Source organism: Octopus bimaculoides, chromosome 10 (genome assembly GCF_046866305.1).
Source record: "Octopus bimaculoides isolate indiv1 chromosome 10, ASM4686630v1, whole genome shotgun sequence".
Taxonomy (NCBI): Eukaryota; Metazoa; Mollusca; class Cephalopoda; order Octopoda; family Octopodidae; genus Octopus; species Octopus bimaculoides.
In genome coordinates this window covers 45,448,971-45,462,403 of record NC_142937.1, presented here as the reverse complement: position 1 = coordinate 45,462,403, position 13,433 = coordinate 45,448,971, and the positions used below count along the sequence as shown (strand labels likewise).

General features: G+C 34.2%; 1 protein-coding gene across 1 annotated transcript in view; it reads left to right on the top strand.

Moving 5' to 3' along the window:
* The window catches only part of LOC106867845 (inactive rhomboid protein 1), an 88,090-nt gene extending 76,921 nt beyond the window's left edge, over positions 1 to 11,169 (top strand). The window contains exon 15 of the mRNA XM_014912879.3: positions 1,948 to 11,169. Coding sequence (XP_014768365.1) covers positions 1,948 to 2,391 — 444 coding nt within the window. The 3' untranslated portion in view covers positions 2,392 to 11,169. The remainder of the gene's footprint in view (positions 1 to 1,947) is intronic.
* Positions 11,170 to 13,433: the final 2,264 nt, after the last annotated feature.

The window sequence follows — 13,433 nt, the reverse complement described above, 5'->3', positions numbered from 1 at the left end:
TGACTTATGGAGTTATGTTGAACAACTGCTGTCACAAGTGGGACGGATCCATCTGTTGGTAGAGTTTATAGTGCTGATAGCCCCGCCACCCTTTGATTGGGGACTGTGACAAAAGAGGTTGTTTGGTAGATGAGGCCGAAAAGAATGAGGACAGACATTCTTCTTTGGTAGAGCCCTCATCGACTTTTCCAAGTTTCACTTGGAAAGGAAAGTGAGGGTGGAGAGGGAGGTGCTGCCCTCTAGTGAATTTATTGAAAAGTGGATGAAAGTTGCAGAAATGATACTGTTTGAAGTGTAGACCTGTGATTCAGAGAAAAGGAATTGGAGAGGGCACTTGTTCTTGGTATTCCGGGAGATCTTGGATGGTGGAGTTCCTTGATTATCTCGAGAGGTCTTCCTGATACAGGAGGATCACATCATTATTTCATTATTTTACTTCCTTCCTTTTACTGTTGTATACTATGTATACTTCCCTTCTTTGTTTTATTGCATATGATGTGTACTTTCCCTTTTTTTATTAAAATCATTTTATTATATGTAAATCTTCATGAATTATGTCTGTCATTGTATTGTCCCTGTCATCCTTTGCCCTGGTGGAAAATAAAAGAAAATATCATCATAACGATAGTTATTATTATTAGTAAGACAGCGAGCTGGCAGAATCGTTAGCATGCCCGGCAAAATGCTTTGTGGTATCTTGTCCGTCTTTACATTCTGAGTTCAAATGCTGCCAAGGTCAACTTTGCCTTTCATTCTTTCAGGGTTGATAAATTAAGTACCAGTCATGTACTGGGGTTGATGTGATCGACTAGCCCCCTCCCCACAAATTCCAGGCCTTGTGCCTATTGTAGAAAGGATTATTATTATTATTATTGATGTAATCAACTTTACTCTGCCCTCCCTAAAATTATGGCCTTTGTAAGAAATTATTTTGAGAGCAGTGGATTGATGGAATCACTGGAACATCAAACAAAACACATTGCAGTATTTGTTCTAGCTCTTTATATTCTGAGTTCAAATCCTGCCATGGTCAGCTTTGCCTTTCATCCTTTCAAGGATAAAATGAAGTACCAGTCAAGTCCGTGAGTTGATGGCATTGACTAATCACTTCTCATTGTCAGTCTGGTGCCCAAATCAGAAATTGTTGCTACTACTCTCTGTCTATCTGGTCAGTTGACTTGCCTGGACTAATGCAACTCTTCCACACCCTCTGTACTGATCTTCCATAGTAGTCGTCATATCTTGAACTTGATATTCAATGTCTTTCACATATTGATTGATATATGCTCTTCTTGGTCTGCCAATACTCACATGTCCATGCATGGGTTTTGAGAGATGGAGATTGCTTGATATTTCATCCTTGCTTCTCCAGCAGTGTCCTGCATAATGTGTTCTTTCTCTGAATACTGAGGTGATAGTAGGAAGACCACCATGCAGTCACTGCTTTGTAGGGTGTTGCTGCCAAGAAAGACTGAGAATTGCATGAAGCATTCTTCTGTACATACCATTAAGCTTCTTTTCAAGTCTCTTGTTCAGTGTCCATGTTGAAGAGCCATAGTGAAGAAGTACTGATTCAGTAACTTCTTTGAGGAAATCTTATCTGGGATGCAACATTCTTTCAATGCAGAAGGATGTCCAGGTAAGCATTGCAAAAGCATGATATGCCCTACACTGACTCAGAATTCTATTGAAGTTTTCCCTTCTTGACAACATTGAACTGGGGTTTCTTTAAGGCAGTTGTTGAACCACTGCTGCTGCCGCTGCTGTCACCGCTGCCGTCACTGCTACCTCTGCCTCCCCTCCTCCTCCTCCTCCTCCTCCCCCTCCCCTCCCCTCCCCCTCCCCTCCCCTCCCCCTCCCCCCTCCCCTCCCCTCCCCTCCCCTCCCCTCCTCCTCTATTTTAAGTGCATCTTTTATTCCTTTCTTTTTTTTATTTTTATTTTTCAGGCTGGACCTTCTGGTGCCCAACTAGGAATTCTTGCTTGCTATATCGTTGAAATTATACAAAGCTGGGAAATTCAGAAATCTCCTTGGCAATCTGTCATAAAATTTGTTGCAATTCTTCTACTCCTGTTTGTACTCGGTTTACTTCCTTGGATAGACAACTGGGCACACATTTTTGGATTCTTTGTAGGATTATTCCTTGCTTTTGCATTTCTACCTTATATTACCTTTGGTTTCAAGGACAAAAGGAAGAAACTGATATTAATTTTTGCTAGCCTTGGTCTATGTATTACGTTTTTTGTAATTCTCATTATCCTATTTTATGTATCTCCTGTCTATCAATGTGATGCTTGTCAGTATTTCAATTGCGTCCCTTTTGCATCTCCCAAATTTTGTCAAAACATGCAAGTCACTATCCGCCGTGAATCCAAATATGCTGATGTTTGATAGGTTTTATTTGTAACAATTGTCATTGATGTTGTTGATGTTGCAGTTGTTTATATATATTTTTTTATAAGCTTCATTTATTTTTTAAAATTTTATAACAACAGTGACAATGAAGTTTTTAAAGTTGTTGTTGTTGTTGTTGTTGTTGTTGTTTAGCCCCAGGTTGACCCTGATTAAGCAGACTTTGATTAAAGGTATTCCTACTATAACCAACCTGCCCTTTTACGGGTATCCAGGAAACTTACATTATTCAATGCGTCCTTCTTTTTTTTCCCATGACATTAATGAAGTATGATTTGAGGGAGATTTGGTTGCTATTTCTAACAGGTTGAGTGACCACATGAAGGCTCCCTCAGACCAGAAGTTTTTGAATGATCTTTGTTGATAGGTATTCTTGATATTGTTGTCTTAGTCTCAAGTTTATTCTCTCATGAGAATTTACTGTTACCTCAAAACAATAATGAACTTTTAAGCTTGCAACCATTAATCTCTTGGCCTTAAACCATCATCATCATCATCATCATTAGCATCTACATCATTATCATTATCACCATCATCATCATCATCATCATCATCATCATATCAATCAAAACGTTGGCTAAAACTCAACAAGAGCTGAGTGTACACTCAGCACTCGTAAACACTGCTGGCGTGTCTCGTTCATCAGACCATAGACTAATAAGCACACACCTGTAAAATAACAAACTCTGAGTAATGCTGTAGATATATAAAACATACTATATAATATATATTACATATATTATATATGTATTATATATATATTTTATATGTGTGTGTATGTGTATATATGTATATATTTGTTCAGTGGTTTGTCTCCTTTTAGATTATACAAATGAAAGGCAATTGTCTTTAATAATAATAAAGATCCCAGACATTGGAGCTGCCAATAAATTTGTATTTTCTAGCATACTGCCAATATATCTTTATATATATATATATATATATATATATATATATATACTGCCAAAACAAAACAAGCATACATACTTTTTCCCTACCAGTATTTTCTGTTTAGATAGCTTGGTTGTCTTCTAGATTATGTTTTTACATTTTAACAATGCTAGTATTTCTTTCCATCCTGATGGTGGTTATTGTTTTTCTGTTTTGTTTTTCGAAAAGTTTTTTGTAAACTTTGAGTTTATTTTCCAAGTTGTTTTCTAAATAATTCTTTTTAATTTTGGTTAAAAAAAAAAACTCTTTTTCTATTGCATAAAAAGATTATAAATAAATTTTCCAAAACTCTTAAAGAAGCATTCTACTTAGTGATTTGTTAGTATTTTTAGAAGTTACTTGTTTGACATATTTTTTTTACTTAATGACAACTATAAACAAAAACAAAAATAAACTTCAAGCAGCAAAAAAGAAATAAAGAAAGAAAATGTTTCAAATTAATTGATAGTTATTATATTAAAAATAAAATGACCTATTTAAGACTTTATAATAATCCTTATGTAATGTTCTATGAAAATCTATTTGAATATAAAACATCAAAAATATTTTAAAATCTAATAAATGAAATTATATTTTTGTAATTTTTTCTTTTTTTTTGCCCTTTCAAAATATCTACTCAATATATCTTATTTTTACTTGAAAGTAAATAGAATTAAAAATCAAAAATCAAAAATATGCCAAAAGAAAAATTGGCACACAATAGGCATACTTTTGAAGAGGGAATAATTTACTTCCATGGACTCATTGATAAATATTACATTTTCAATATTCTTAATTCCTGTTATATTCCACTTTCTGCCTCTTTGTTGTTCTATCCTTGTGTAACTATAATATCAATACAAATTTAGTTGTATTTTTAAGCTTCAAAACTCAATGTATGAAGACTTTTAAGTTGTTTTTTTCTTTTTGTTTCTTTTTGTATGTACTAGTCAAATACTTCAAATGTTTCTTGGATCTTACAATTAATTACAAAATAAAAAAAGATGTTGGCCAATAGTAGAGAACAAGAGGTAGGTGCTCAATAAGTTACGCTCATAACCCAGTTTTAATTCCTATTTGAAGCTATTTCACTTACAGTATTAAAGCCTTTAAGGAAAGTATGTAACATCCTTTGATCTCTAAAATCCCACTAAGATTATAGTGGCTGTTATGCCCAGTTTTTTTAAAAGGCTATCATTTGCAGTAATTTGACTGCAATTCCTCACTGTTTTAGTGATTGCAGAGAGGCTTTCTTATTGAGTATTGTACTGGTAGTTGATGTTGATGAAAATCTGAGGAACTGTGTGTATGTATGATTGACAAGAAAATAAAAGAATTATTTTTAATATAAGACAGACAGACAGACACACACACACACACCGTTTCATTCATCATGATTGTCTAACTTCCATTTTACCATACTTACACGGGGTCATACAATTCTTTTGAGGCAGGTATTCTATGCCCAGATGCCCTTCCTGTCACCAACCCTCATTAATTTTCACACATGCTTACATGCACGTGAACATACACACACACACACACACACAAACATACAAACGCATTTTTAAATGGGTGTAGGCTTACAGTGAGTTGGAGGACAATTTATTGTCCTTCATCTCTGCACTTATGAAGTCAAATAAAAAGAAAATCTCTTATTCTTAAAACAGGTGAGAATTAGTGACAGGAAGGATACCTGGCTGCAAAACAATGCTTTAATGTGTATGGGGTGACCATAAAAATCTGGATACACAGGCAAGAATGACAAACTCATATTCAATTTACAGAAGAAAAAAACAAGGATATTAGTGATATTTCTATAGCCTGACTTTTCAGTCACCCTGATTTTGTCCAACTCATATTAGGATGGATGAACAGATGTTAAATGAGCAATGATATTGAATTAATAAGTCAGTCTCTGCTAGTCGTTGATTTTTTTCTTTTAATGACAGTTTAACAGTCAAATTACAAAAGTTAATAGACCCAAAAGTATTCATTAAGACTGAAATATTTTACTGGCTGGCTTTCATTGTTATTTATTCTAAGGATAAGCTTATAGTTTAAGTAGCTTGTATGTTATAATGGTGCAGCTGGTTTCCTTTCATATAGTGTAAAATGAACTGATGATAATAAATGAAGTTTATCCACTTTGTTAAAGCAGATAGAAGATGGTGAATTGATAGAGTCAGTAGAGCATCAAATGTATTTCTTTTGTTCCACTTCTCAGCACTTTGAGTTCAAATCCTGCTGAGGTTGTATTATGTCTCTTGAAATTGTTTACATTGCATTGTGGTAATGGTTGGAGAGAATTACTCATAGCAGCCCTTTCTTTATAAATGGAGAAGGGTTGAGAAAGGGGTTTACAGCCTCTTCTTACAGAAAAAACATGTTCCTGGAACCATCCAAGGACAGACTGCTGTACAGTAGAGTGCAGATCAGAAATAAAGAAGACATACCTAATATAAAGCTCACATGCATGTGTTTATGTGCAACAGTATATCTATAGGTGCATATATATGTGTGTATTATCCATATTTATAGATTTTGTTTACATTTGTTTGTTGTTGTTTAGCCTCAGGTCAAACCTGATCAAGCAGACCTGTGATTAAAGGCATTCCAGCTGTGATCACTCATTTGTTTTAGGTGTATGCCTTGAACTACATTATCCAGTGTTTTCTTTCTTTACATAAGGGTTATTGGAAATTTGGTTGCTATTTTCAGCAGGTTAAGTGATTGTGTAGAGATTCCTCCTGTGTCTAGTTTGTTTGTAATGTATATGTGTTTCAGGTATGTATTTCCTTTTCATTTGTATATATTTATTTCTTTTGTGTATATTTAAGCTGTAATTTTTATTCCAGTTATTCGTACCATTTGACACCTATTTATGGCTGAGTAGACTGGACCATTTGAAAGTTATGGTCTTGGCCATCAGCATAAAATTGTATTGGTGACATACTAATTACCAACCTTTCATCTGTTTATTCATATCCTAGTAACTGGAGCATGTGTGTGTGTGTGTGTGTTGGATGCAGGCATGACTAAGAGGTTAAGAATTCTTACTTTGTTGTTATGAGATCTCAAGTTCGATTCCATGCACTGGGCAGTATCTTGGGCAAGTGTCTTCTAGCATAACCTGTTTGACTTAAGCCTTGTGAATGTGCATTCAAGTTGACAGGTGTGTGGAAGTCTCTCACACACTGTTATATTGATTGTGTCAGAGATATAAATTACAATGCATAAGTCTGTGGAACACACAGCTACTTATCTGCTAATACAATTAATAAGGTCTTCGGCTGTTTGAAGTACTGGAATACTCATCATCAAAAACCTATACAGGATCTTTTTTTTGTTTTTGTTTACAGATTGATCTAAGATTGCTTCTAGAAACTTTTATTTTGTGCACAGCATGGTGAATAAGATTACTAAAATCCAATTCTGTGCAAACGAAATATAGTTTGAGTTCAGTCTCAGGTGAAGTATGAATAGTATGAATATATATAAGTATGTATATAAATGTAGGAAATATGTGAGTCAAATAATAAAGCATCAACCCCTAAAAATGTATTTTAGATAGAAACAAAAATGAAGTTATAGTTAGGTGAGTATTCACTGCTCTAGTAAATGGCTCTTTCTCTCTCTCTTTCTCTCTCTCTCTCCCTCACACACACACACACACACACACACACACACACACACACACACACCGAAGACAGGCGAGGGAACAACAAGCAGGTATATTAGTTTGATGCTCAAGAAGAATGGAAAAGTTTTCGACATTTTGAGCCTATGCTCTTTGACAAAGGGTTGAGAGGAAATATATATATATATATATATATATATATATATATATATATATATATATATAAGGTTATTTGATCTTTTTGACTATTTTGCAAATAGGTTTTTTTTTTAACCTGCAAAGAAAAATACAACAAGCAGTGATTAACAAATACAACTCTCACAAAACATTGGATTGTCTAACAAGTTTAGAACCAGCTCTAAACTAATTTGTTGATTAAAAAAAAAATTTTTTAATAATTTTTTAGTTTTTTTTTTTGTATGTGTGTTTAATAATTGTTTATTGGGATTAAAAACAATAACTAAGGCTTAATTTTCTATGTGATTTGATGGAAGAATTTTTTTCTCACCAATGAAGTCCCTGTGATGGCTATATTTTGCTGGTTTAAATGTTAAGAAGTTTCTTAGTGTATTAAAGTTTCTGCAAGTAAATGCCATTCCCTTGATCAGAAATTTTCATTTTTTTTCCTATTTTGAGACTAGACACAAATTTGATATATGTTGGAAAGGTATATAATAGATCTATGTATTAGTGAGCCCTGTTTTATTGCCCTATAAAGGAAAAAAAATTGACTTTTGCAAGTTTAGAGCTTGTTAGTTTGACAAAGTATATCTCATAAATATTAAATATAAATATCAACCCTCCATACAAAACACTGCATTGAATTATAAATTGATAATAGTGATTTATTTTATTTAATATAAACTTGTAGGTATTATTGATTAGCTCCCTCTTGTGATTTTGATTAAAATGGTTGCAGACATAGTTGTGTCTTCAAGAATCACTCTTTGCAACTATGTAGCTTTGGGTTTAATCATACTGTGTAAAACCTTGGGCAAGTTTCTTCTAGCATAGCATTAGGTGAATCAAACCCTTGAATGAAATTTGGTTGACACAGCCTTTGTGGAATCTCATCTGAGGGACTGTTTCTGTTCATAGGTCGTAGGCTTATGCTGTCACTTTGTTTAACACCACTACAACCTGGTCCTTGGGTACTTTTAGTGAAGTCCATTCTCTTGCAAGCATTCTGGTTTGAGGATAACTTGCTCCTTTTCTCTGATCAACCTCAAAAGATTTGGAAAGGATCATGAGTGCTGTTTTTCCTTTTCCAGCACACAATACAAACTCCTCCTCCTACTACTACTACTAATAAAAAGAGGATAACTATTTTCTATACAGCAAATATTTTCAGTGTTTTTCACTTTAAAGTTGAATAAACATGTTTTTCACTTTCATTTCTGTTTAATTGATATCTCACAAAGAAATTTGTAGAATATATTATTAATTTAACATTAGTTTGAGTTTTGCATACATAGAATATTATTATTTATCCCTCTGTAAAAAAAAAAAAAAATGATTATTTTTCACATTATTCAACTCGGTACATTTAAATGGCAAAGAAAATCCTATCCTGCTGTTGTCAGTAATAAGTAAGTAATCTGATGTGACCCACCCTAATAAACTTGTTATTTAACCATTGGCAATATGATTCACTTTTGATACTACCAAATTTTAATTTTGTTTTTAAACTGCTGACAGCCAAGTTGGTAGTAAGGTATACGACACTGATGAAGTGGCTAGAAGTTTTGTATTCTGTCCATGACTATAATTAACTGCCAGTGACCTAATCTTCCTAGCTGTAAGTAAATACCAAACAGTGATATAAATTCATCAGTGGAAACACTATAACAAGTCTTTTGTTTTAATTTTCAGTCTTGAATTCAGCTCTTTCCATGACTAAGATTAGAAGAGGTGTTGAATCCTATTGATCTCACATGTATATGCTCCGGAAGGTGGCGAGCTGGCAGAAACGTTAGCATGCCAGGCAAAATGCTTAGTGGTATTTTGTCTGTCTTTACGTTCTGAGGTCAACTTCGCCTTTCATCCTTTCGGGGTTGATAAATTAAGTACCAGTTGCGTACTGAGGTCGATCTAATCGACTGGCCCCCTCCCCCAAAATTTTGGGCCTTGTGCCTAGAGTAGAAAGGAATATATATGCCCCAGAGTAATGTAGCTACTGCCATAGTCTTTGATCCTTAGACATGATAATGACTTCTGTTTTTTTCTAAAATTTTCCCACTCTTCTAAAAGTTTGTCTTTTTATAATTTTTTTTTTTCAATTTTGTATTTTTACACTATATTAATGTAAGAAATTTTAGAACTGAAGGAAAGTTTATTGTTGTTTTCTATGAGATCTGTTGATACATTCCAGACTGCTGCTGTAAAATACACCTTGAAAATCTTTTTTTTTTTTTAATATATATATTCAAAGCTATAACAATAAACTTATTGAATTTACATTTTACAATTACAATATTTTTATTTTGTAAAATATATTTGATTAAAAGAGTATATTTCTTTCATCATCTTTAAAGCTTTTATTCTACAGTTTCTTCACAAATTCTCTTTTTTCTAAGATAGTAAAAATGTGTTTCAGTATGAGTAATTTACAATGTGTAAAGGGAGTTATATATGAATAACATCAGAGATGAAGTTACCAAGTGGACAAGGAAAAAGGATCACCAGTTCATAGGTTGTGAGTTCTATTTGCTCCAGACATTTCAGTATACTTAATTTTCAACTGTCAAATCTGAGAATGTTGCCTTCAGTTAACTGGTGTTGTATCCTTGGGACAGATTTATTCCCCATCTGCTGAATGTTATTGAATCTGCTGACTGCATTGGTTCTTATGAATCTATGGTATAACAGAAACATTGTTGATAATGTAATTAACAGACTGTATGATTTAAGAAGACATTAGTTATCACATAATTAATAGTATTTTCAAATGCTGTAATGTAAGTTTAAACAAATTATCTTTTAAGCACATATGTATATTGGGAGTCTCAGCTTCAGATGATGTTTGAGTAGCTTGTGACTTAGTATCTGGCAAAATATAACAGTTTATATTATATGCTGATGCCAGTACCCAAAAGGTAATCTGGTGATTGATGACTTGTAGCAATCTTAATTCTCAAATGCAAATGAAATCATTGAAACCACTAATGCCATTAAGAAAATATTCAGCATCACAACAACTTTCTATTTCTGCTTTCCCTAAAATATGAGTCTTTGTGCCTTGTCAAAATGAAGCAATATTTATTTAATCAGGCATATGTTCTAGAACAAGAGAAAAGCTAAGCCTGCGATCTTGTTTCTCTCTCCATTTGATAGTATTACACTTCACTGACTCAATTGGTTCAAATGTTACAACTTTCCATTTCATCTCAAAAGTACTTGACCTTTGTGCCTCATTGAAAGAAACATATTTTTACTCAATCTTAACAAATATATATTCATTTGTTTGTTAGGATTTAACCAGAAGAACTACTCTAACCTTATAGCAACTTTCAATTGATTTAACTATATTTTTGTTTGTGTTTTTCATTCCTAACTATAAATAAAGACAGTTAAACACGTTGACCATCAAAAAATTTTAGAAGGAACAATTTAAGTTTTATGAAGTTGCTATTTTAAATAATAGAGGAGTATGTAGATTAAAATTTACTATAAAAAGAAACAAAACAAAAACAAAGCAAAACAAACTTACTGAGAAAATTAAAGAATATCATATAAAAAGATGCATATCTAAGCATACAAGATTTAGTTGTCTTGTTTAGCATTACTACATACATTCTTATGAACATACATAATCATTACCTTTGGCATTGATGAAATGAAAATAAGTAAAATATTTAAAGAATATTAAAAGCTAAATATAATATTTAAAAAAAGTTCTATGACTCTTGTATATAATTATGTTATTGTTGCTATTTTTATACAAAACAAATTGTCAAACCGCTCTATGATCTTGACATCCTTTTGGTGTTTTTGCAGATAAGTAACTTTCTGTCTAATGTTGCTGGAAACGGTGTTGAACACTGTGGAGGTAACCTCTGGATTAGGCAAGTCTGTGACTCTGTTTTAATTCTTTGGGAAAAGTTTGAATGTCACAGCATCTTGTTTTTATCCCTTCCCTATAAATGTTTGTTTTGATAATAATAAAAATAAAAAAAAATTCTGCTCAACTCGATCGTTCTGTCATACTTGCTTTAATTATTAATAAAAAAATGACAAGATTAATTCTAGCAATGAAAGATGAACTAGATGAAGTGAACATAATTTATAAATGGTTTCTAATTAAAGGACAGGCCAACAATTTTGATTGGGGGTGGGGTCAGTCAATATGAGTGAGTCCAGTACATGACAGGTATGTTATTTTATCAAGCCTAAAAAGATGGAAGGCAAAGTTGACCTGAAGTATTGATAATGAAATCATTAATTAGTACCACAGTATTGCATTCCAAGTAGATGTGGAAAATTAGCATATTCAAATGCTAATTAATATCCAAATATCTGTATTTAAAAAATTATCGCACCTATGATAGAAAAGAAAGCAGACATAGACTGATTTCAGTCTTATTTCATGGTCTTTAGCAATAAGAAAGATATCCAGTTGTAACAACTGTTACTATACTTACTCCTACCAGTATACATTGTATTCATGCTTGTGTGATAGAAAAATAATGATTGCAAAGCAGGTCTAAAAAATATTATCAACCAATTGTAAATTTATCAGCTGGAGGTAAATATATGATCTGAGAAATACAACTGACAGATGTATATGTTATTAGTTTGTATATGTATAATGACATCATCATTTAAATGTCCAATTATCCATGTTTGCCTGGATTGGGTGTGGAATTTGTTGAGGTAAATTTTCTACAGTGAGATATTCCTGTTACCAGTCCTCACCTGTTTTCAAGTAAGGTAATATTCCTCATGGTGTGATATTGTTTTCATGGAAGATTGGATACAAACGACACCTCTTGCATGTTGGTGACGTTTGTTTACAGCTATTACATGAAATCAAGGCAAGGAGACTAACACATGCACATACATATATACGAGAGGTCTGATCAATAGGTATCCGGACTATTCCCATAGTAATGAAGCTAAAGCACACAGGTTGAAGCTACTTGACACAGATTGACCTTAAACTCTGTTGTGCATGCGCACTAAGTTTTAATATTCTAGCTCACTTCTGCTTTTTACAACAGTGCTCGGAAGAAAGTTGTGTAGCATGTGATCATCGCATTGACCATGACAGAGAAAGCTGTTATGATGATACCTGCTCAGAGGCCTACACAAAGTTGCAGAATGTGTATAGAGAGGAGTGTATGAGTTGCACACAAGTGTACAAGTGGTTCAGATGTTTCCAAGATGGCTGAGAAAATGTCGATATTGACGAACATTCTGAGAGACCCGCAACCAACAGAACAGAGAAAAACATTGCAGATGTGCATGCAGCTGTGGGGGGTGGGGGGGGGGAATCGTTGAATCACTATTCATGTGTTATCAGAGGATGTGCAAATTACTTACGGCTCAGTTCAGACCATTATCACTGAAGATTTGGGGTAACCATATATCTTTTCTACACCAAGACATCTATTTTTGTCCCTGTGCCATACTTTAACCTTTCCACACCTGGCATAAAACCACCTCCCTCAATTGATGGCGTCTTGTCTTGTAAGTTACTTGTGCTGGTGCCATGAAAAAAGCACCTAATACTTTCTGTAAAATGGTTGGTGTTAGGAAGGGCATCCAGCTTTAGAAACCATGCCAGTGCAGACAATGGGCCTTGGCACAATCATCTGGCTTGTCCATTCTTTTTGAATCATTCAACCCATACATCATCATCACTGTTTAACGTCCGTTTTCCATGCTAGTATGGGTTGGATGGCTGCACCAGGCTCCACCAGGCTTCAGTCTGATCTGGCAGTGTTTCTACAGCCGGATGCTCTTCCTAACACCAACCACTCCGTGAGTGTAGTGGGTGCTTTTTACGTGCCACTGGCACAGTGACTAGAGAAGGCTGGCAACGGCCACGATCAGTTGGTACATTTTACGTGCCACCGGCACGGAAGCCAGTCAAGGCAGCGCTGGCATCGGCCATGTTCGGATGGTGCTTTTTACATTCCACCAGCACAGGTATCACAACTACAATTTCCATTTGATTTTTATTTTGATGTTGATGTACTTGACTCAATAGGTCTCCTCAAGCACAGCAGGTTGCCCTATGATCCAAGGTAAGCACAGCAGGTCGTCCTACGATCCAAGGTACTTTTGAATGGGCTGGGGCTGGTTATGCAAAATTGGTGTAGGATACAGCCATGAACTCACTTTATTTATCGAGTCTTCACGGTCACAGCTTATCTCCAGAGCTCTTGGTCTTTCGTCATTGCCTCTGTGAGGCCCAACGTTCTAAGGGCGTGTTTCACAACCTCATCCT